The sequence below is a fragment of the Athene cunicularia genome, assembly GCF_003259725.1.
Source record: "Athene cunicularia isolate RWA chromosome 1 unlocalized genomic scaffold, athCun1 chr1_part2, whole genome shotgun sequence".
Taxonomy (NCBI): Eukaryota; Metazoa; Chordata; class Aves; order Strigiformes; family Strigidae; genus Athene; species Athene cunicularia.
The window spans coordinates 10,006,565-10,014,246 of NW_020799092.1; the positions used below are offsets into that span (position 1 = coordinate 10,006,565).

Consider the following 7,682-nt stretch of genomic DNA (forward strand, 5'->3'; position numbering starts at 1 on the left):
TTTTTTAATCCCAACACAAACAACAATTTCATCAAAGATTTTTTACAACAAGCCTAGTATTACTGGTTATATCTTATTATTAAGGTAAGCATTCTTCAAAGAACTGTATGATTGGAATCTCTTCCTGATACATAGTGACATGCTATTTGCTGGCTGCAGTGAGAAGAGTCAGAATGAAAACAAAAATACAAACACATTTTTTTTTTTAACTCTTGTCTTTATTGATTTAGACTTCAAAGCTACAGCCAAAAATAGTATATCTGTAGAAAATTACCACACATGCTATCAATACAGCATCATTGCATGTTTAGAATTGTAAGCACTTGACAAATCGCAAAGGGAACATCAAATCTAATCTTTTGGCAATGCAGCCCATGAACAGGGAATACAGGGAGGATTTTTTTTTCTCCAAAAAGAAATATTTCTGAACAGGAATGAAAAGACTCTGTTAAAAAATGAATTCCAGTCACCACAGAAAATTCATGCTGGCTCATTCAAGACATTAACATACACTGTGGCAAAGTTTGCATGGAATGTCAAATGGTACACAGAAGCTATGACTCTGCTACAGGTACAACGATGTCTTCAGCACTTTGTACGCCATTGAGATGGTCACTGCATACCCAACTGCCCAAGACAAACCTCTGCCAGGCTGGGGAAGAGGGATCAAGTATGCAAAAGTGTGAACGATCCTGGCCCCAGTGAAGATCCTGAAATGCAGCAAGGCTGTGGACAGCTCAGGGCCACTAAGAGCATACAGCAGCCCAATGCCAAGAAATGGGACAATATTTTCAAGGTCATTCAGGTGGCCTCTGGGGAAAGAAGCAAAGTTGTTTTACAGTGTTATATTTTGTTAAATAAACCACTTCAAGCTTCATTATTCTCTAGCATCTTCAAAGCATGCTACTGTTAAGGCCCTGTTGGCTTCCTCTGCAGTGGGGTCTGGATTCAGCTACTGAAATGATTTTCACATGTTCACCTGGCATTGCTCTGGTCTCTTTTGCTGCACCCTGTATTTTTTAAGCCTCTGATCTGCTGTATGAAAGGTTTTTATTTTTCTCCAGGATCTTGCTTAATATTAGGAGTTTACATGAGGTATATGAGTGCACCTGAGTGTGCAAGAATGCAAGGAAAGGCAGGGAAGAAGACAGATAGCTGGATTTTTCTTGTAGTTTCTCTCAACTGAATATCAACTAACTGGATGAGTGTGACTGCAACTACTAGACTTCATGGCCCAGATGGTCTATTCCAATCCCATAAATTCAATTTGTAGTCTCCATAAAGAAAATATGAAATATCCTATATATGAAACATTCTATCAAATCTTCATGAAGTTCAATCATCTTGAAGAATGTTATTTTTGAGCATCTAACAGGTGTGACAGCTTTTGGTTGATTTTCTTCACTACGAAGCACGAAAATAGCTGAAAAATGTTTGAAATTTTGAAACCATAATATGATTTACTAAAAATGTGTCGAGACTGAACTCCAGATCTTGAAGTATTCTTTCACGCCTCTTCCTAAACCTTTCCCTCTCCCTTTACCTCTTTAGATAAATCATACTTCCAGCCAAATTTACTGATTGAAACAACCTCTAAGACTTACTAATTATGTCAAATTTCACAGCCAACTAGAAGCAGAACATGGTGCTGTTTTGCAGCTGCTTTCTGAACTCATTTATCATTACAAGGAAACACATCCTGAAGCTTTTCTGGTTTTTTTCACCAAAAAACTACACTCTTCAGTGTAATGTCTTTTCTATACCCATAAACAGAACAAATTCCAGTCACTTATATAGCAGAGAAGCCATCCTAAATCTATGTGACATTATCTGTTGCCATGAAGCTTGCAAAAGAAAATACAGTAAACTTCCATTAAGAACTAATGTTGGGAGGAAAAAAATGGATGCTGCAACACCAATGAAATAACTAGAACCAAGATGCCTTACTAGATCTGGGGAAGTCTGATCAACTCTGCAAAAAAACAACACAGGATTTGATAATAGAGTGTTTTAAAAATCTAAGCTGTGTAAATGACTCTGTGAGGAGGTTGTCATTTCTCTAATGTAACAATTTGAGTTAAAATGACATCTGGTTGTAAAGTTAGTATCAACTTAGTTATCCTCTTAGAATTTACAAATAGAAAGAAATTACTCCTCACCAAAAAGTGCCCATTTTTATGTAACAACTAGCAAATTAAACAACTAAGAACTCCCTGAACCACTGAGAGGGAGAAAAGTTCAGAGTATCTTTGCAGCCTACTGCGATTAGACTCTTCTTTCTCAGATTTTAATCCAGAAGAGACATACAGAAATATACCAGCCTTCACAGAACCACAGTTATCTGCATTTGCAAGCATGCACTGTTCTGAAATCAAAGCTTATTTTCAAGATCTTCCCAAATGGTGGTTTAAATGAGAACAGTTTGTTCACATTCAAATTTTTGGTATAAAAACGTGTACAGGAAATAAACTGTTAGCTTCATTAAGGAATAATGGGATGGAAAGCACTCCATTAAAGCTTTTCTTGTTAGTACAGATTTATCAAACAGCATCTCAAAAGTTATGATTTTGGTAACAGGAAATTTTGCCACCAGCTAAATAAAGTTAAATAAGCTGCAACGTCTAGCCCACTGAACTACATCTTACATTCTGCCACAAACCTTGAAAACAAATAGACTGACCACACGTTGAACACTGCCATACTATTAATAGCATTCTTCCAGACGGCTGGTCAACCTTCCTGTACAATTGACACATGGGGCAGTAACCTTGAGTCAGTCCAGCAAAAAGAGCACAGGCTTTGACTCCCACTCTGCTATTTGCCAGATTAACACTCTCACTACAACTCCAGAGTTCCATGACTCTAACACAGTTTTACTCCTCTTCCCCTGTTGTTTCATTTACACTTCAGGAAAAGATGCAACTATTGCAACTGGTGTTCAAATTATATAGAAAGTTGATTTATACTTAATTATACTTAATGGACACTACTTCATACTAAATTAAGTTACAGTCATATTTTACAATCTTCTTACCACTTCCTCCATGCATACAGGATACTATTCGAGAGTTAGTTATTATAACCAGAAAATGGCTTATTACTTTTAGTATGCATGCTGGCCATTTGACTGTGGAATTGTTTGTTCATTTAAACAAATTAACATATTAGATTACTACATAAAGCAACACAGAGCACACAGAGGTTTGCCAAAAAGAATGGGGTGAAATTAATTCCCTGATTTAGTATTATCGTGCTATTTTAAATAACGTTTAAAGACTACTACGCATTACCTGCGTACACGTTCAACATCTGGATCAGTCCGCAGGTATTTTTTAGCACTCTCGCCTTTTCCAAATGATGCTGTATCTTCTGGGTTGGCAAATGCCTATTTCAAACATAAACACACAAGAGACATTAGAAGCTAGAATGTTTCTTCTAGTAGAGGCAGCTTGCTATAAAGGTCACTCTTTGTACTAATGCCTCTATAACCTCACATAACTTACCTGAAGTTAAATGCACAGGGAATAACACATTGTTCACCGCATTACTGTTTTCTTGAGCCTAGCCTGTATGTAGCTTGCATGCTGAAAAATTAATGTAATGTAATTTATGCATGTAGATAAAGCCTTATTGTAAAATGGACAAGCACGGCAGATGACTGATACTCAGCCTGAAGTAATGCCAGTAGGCTGAAGGAATATAGAGACCCGCAAGGTAGAACTACAGTCTGTACTGCCTAAGTCTCTTTTTCACTATTCTTGACAAATTATCTGAAAGCCCTTTTGGATCCCTTCCTTCTTCAGAAGTCTATACAGCAATAGCATCCAAGAGACTTAGTCCCATCCTCATTTATGACCAAATAAGTTTCTCCATTTCCTCTCAGGCACAAATTTTTCCACTTATATGACCCATTACTACCTCCAAATACTGTAAGACACTACTTGAAAACAACGTTTAATTCAGTTAGTGCAGACTGCAGTAGATCTCTCCTGGCTGACACATGTAGTAACACATGCATTCTGTAGACTGTTCAGGCTATGGAAGTATAAGTCAAGAAAACCTTTTGATTTTAAAGGACCTACATGATTGCTTTCTGAGGCAGCCTTGATCCCTTTCTGTGAAATATCCTTGGCCTCAGAATTCTGGAAACATGTTATCAGTATCAGAATGAGCAACATTTTACTTTCTTGTGCTCCACTAACTACTTTTCTTCATTTTTTCTTCACATTTTAAAGACTTTTTTATATTAAATAGGAAATAAAAATGACTTTACTAATTGGTCTGTCTGTAATATTAGTCTGTGATCAGAAAATAAGGTACTCTAAATTAATGAAGGGCCTGTTGTCACCTGCATAAATATGGATCATAACACGGTATGGGCATTAATACAGGACTCCACTGGATCTACATACAGGACCAGTACAGCTGACATGCTTGCACAAGAACAAAAGGAAGTAAGGTTACAACAGAGACATCTGAGTACTATTTTGAACATCCAGGACAGGCTGTGTACTCTACTCAATCTTCAGCTGTGCCAGAGACCTAGAGAGCAATTAGAAGCCAGCAGTAGCTCAAATGTTGTGCTATTAGGACCTTATGAGCAACAGAACAGTTCAGGTCTTGAACCAAGCAGGAACAAAAAGCAGCATTTCAGCAAAAGGACTACAACAAAATCCTTGAAGCACACACCGTCTGGCAGAAGCAGATCTCACTAGAACAGCCATATGGGGCAATCTCAGGGCTCTTTCAATCCAGGACCAAGTGTTTCCAACAGTGGCCACAAGCAGATGCCTGGAGACCAAGAACAGCACAAACACAACACAGTGCTTTCCATAAGCACTGTCTCCTAAGATAGATGAGGCTTCTACATTACTTAGTAAATCTCAGTGAATCTCATATACTTATCTAGCCTAGACAGCAATGTAAATTTTCAGCCTGCCTCTCATTCTAGAAAAAAAAAACAACAATTTTTTTTTTTTAGATAATGACCTACTTGCAATGGGAAGGCTAAAACATTAGGGAATGTAAAGAGCTTTAGAATTACTGGATGAAAGGGTTATAGATGCATAAAAATCCACTTCATATCCTCTCTTCTGACCCTAGTAGTTGGTTATTCATGTAAGATGGCTACATATGACACTTTATTTGCTTTATAAACTGGGTACCCTAGACACCAGCTTTCTGCGAAAGACAGTGGAAATTACAGTTGTGAAAAACTCTCATTTAGAAATAACAGAATTGTTTTAGAAGGGTAGAATAAGATATAGCCTCATCATTATCTCATAATTAGGTTAAAGACATCATCCATGAGACCAACAAAGCACCAGCACACCAAACTCAGAATATCATTAGAGGAGGGAGGAGGAAGAAAAAGAACAGTATTTGGAAGCTGAAAAGAAACACCTGTGATATCTCCGTATTTCAAAACAAATTTCAATCTATTCTACCAGACAGTATTCCCAATTTCTTACCTTTCTCGTGATTCTGAAGTATGCTGTTATAAGACTCATTAGCATCATTTTTAGAAGAATAATAGTGGTATACGTAGCATAAGCTTGGAAGACTTCATTGTCAATTAACTGGGTCATTTTAGCCATTTCTCCACTCCTCATTGACAACCTTTAAAAAACATTAAAGTTAGGCTAAAGTCATAGCAATCCAAAGTTCTGACAAGACTTCAGAATAGCCTTTTTTTAGTATCACTGCAATGACAGCATAATTTTGCCACTGTGAAGTACATTTTCAAACAAATTTATTTTTCTTCAGTTTATTTTCACAATGGTATAATAGAATACTTTGAGACATTATATTATCATTTAATATTTAATTTCCATTATATCTGCTTATTAAACTGTCAAAATATAAACCACCAAAATATTTAATGTAATAGCAGCAACAAAATTTAGTCACAGAAATTAGTACACTTTTGAAATAACATAAGGAGTTAGACCAATGTCAGACAAAAACTAGTGCATTTCCCTAAGCAGTTACCAGGATAGAAAGAGTGTAATGACATACCATACATACTGTAGTGTTTAAAGAGGAATATTCGTATTGCCTACCTTTATTTTTTTCGTAAAATGACACAATTATAATTGCACTTCAGCTTTCAAACTAACCAATATCTTCCCACCCAGCAATAACTTGTGATCAAACTGAGTTAAACATGCATTTTTCTCCTTTGAGACCTTGTTCTTAAAAATTGCTTTGAGCATGATTCACTGGCAAAGATGAAGTTGTAATGACAAAAAGTAGAGAACTATTTAGGCTTTTATCATGGGAGGTTTAAATTAATGAAATCTCTTTCCAATGAGACCACACCAAACCCAAACCCATAATCCTATGGAGGTAGCATCTTTTATCAACACCATAAAGAATGTGATGAGGACTGAATGCACATAAAGTGAAAAGCACATTCTCTTGCACATTCAATTTGTGCTCTGCACGAAGCAAGGCTTTTGCCTTATCAAGTGCTTCAGTCATGCACTTAGTGAGTAGGAATCCATAAAACTGGTATGTCTTACCAGTATGTCTTTGGCTGAGACCAAAATAAATGTACTTTTTGTTATAGTTAACCTCATTATTTGCTGATGCAATTTTAATAATAGTAATGAAAAAGTTAGTATTAACTTGACTACAGCTCTAACAATCTCTCATCTTGCTTTCAGTACGCAGTCACTGCCAGCTATAGCCAACGAAGGAAAACTAGACGTGCCAAGAGCAATAGAAGACTCTTGTTTTGAAGACAAGTCCTTGGTGGGGAGGTAAGCAGCTGTTTGCTCAGTGAAACAAATCAAGACTTGCCCTGACCTATCTGGCTGTGGTGATAGGATTTTTCTCCCTCTTTTATCCTTTCTAAAACACTGCTTGGGTCACTGGGCCAAGCACTGAGTCTAGGGACAATGGGAAATTCAGTGCAGCTCTCCCTTGTGTCACATGACAGTTCTCAAGATAATTACCCAATCGGCAAAGATTGTTTTCAGAAAATAACAGAAACTGCAATTTTTAAATTTGCATTACAACAGAAAGCCTGCATAGTTTCACACCACAAAAATAAATCCATGGGTTTGGAGTATTTTCCCCTAATAGATTTTAAGGCTATGCTGAAAACACACCCAAAATCTATGCAAAGTAATGAGAAACTGTTCACGAACACCTCTGTGTTCCTCCCACGTGAACTACACATTTATCCATTTTCCCTACTTGTAGGGTTGGCCCCTCCAAACTCCCATAAAGCCAGGCCTTACTTTTACTACAAAAAGGGAATACACCGAAGAATGCATAGTTTTAACAGCAGCAGAAATGCAGAAAAAAAACCCCCACATACTAAAACAGCTTAAGGGGACTACAAACAGCCTGATCTGCAAAGCTGAGGATGCAAAAATCCCGTGTTGCGGGTGCAAAAACCGGGCCTGGTGAAGTGCACAAATCTAGATGTCACGTAAAGGGTCTTAAGCGCCTTTAAGTGGGTAATGATGTCAGCTGCTGTGCCCTCGGCGGGAGCACAACTACGCTCACGTTCCCGTCACGGGTGACCGTCTGCCCGAGTGTGCAGCTGCAAGCAAAGGTATCAGCGCTCGGACGCCCTTTTGGTGTTGTGTTAAAACGCAACTTTCCGCGGCGCGCTCCATGCACACTTCAACTGCCGCGGGGCCCTGCCGCCAACTCCCGCAGCAGAGCGC

The 7,682-nt window shown here is 37.9% G+C and overlaps 1 protein-coding gene across 1 annotated transcript in view; it reads right to left on the bottom strand.

Moving 5' to 3' along the window:
- Window positions 1–210: 210 nt before the first annotated feature.
- Window positions 211–7,682, bottom strand: part of MGST1 (microsomal glutathione S-transferase 1) — a 7,722-nt gene continuing 250 nt past the window's right edge. Inside the window, exons 2-4 of the mRNA XM_026868477.1 lie at window positions 5,472–5,619; window positions 3,291–3,385; window positions 211–812 (exon numbers count right to left, since the gene is read on the bottom strand). Coding sequence (XP_026724278.1) covers window positions 566–812; window positions 3,291–3,385; window positions 5,472–5,612 — 483 coding nt within the window. The 5' untranslated portion in view covers window positions 5,613–5,619 and the 3' untranslated portion in view covers window positions 211–565. The remainder of the gene's footprint in view (window positions 813–3,290; window positions 3,386–5,471; window positions 5,620–7,682) is intronic.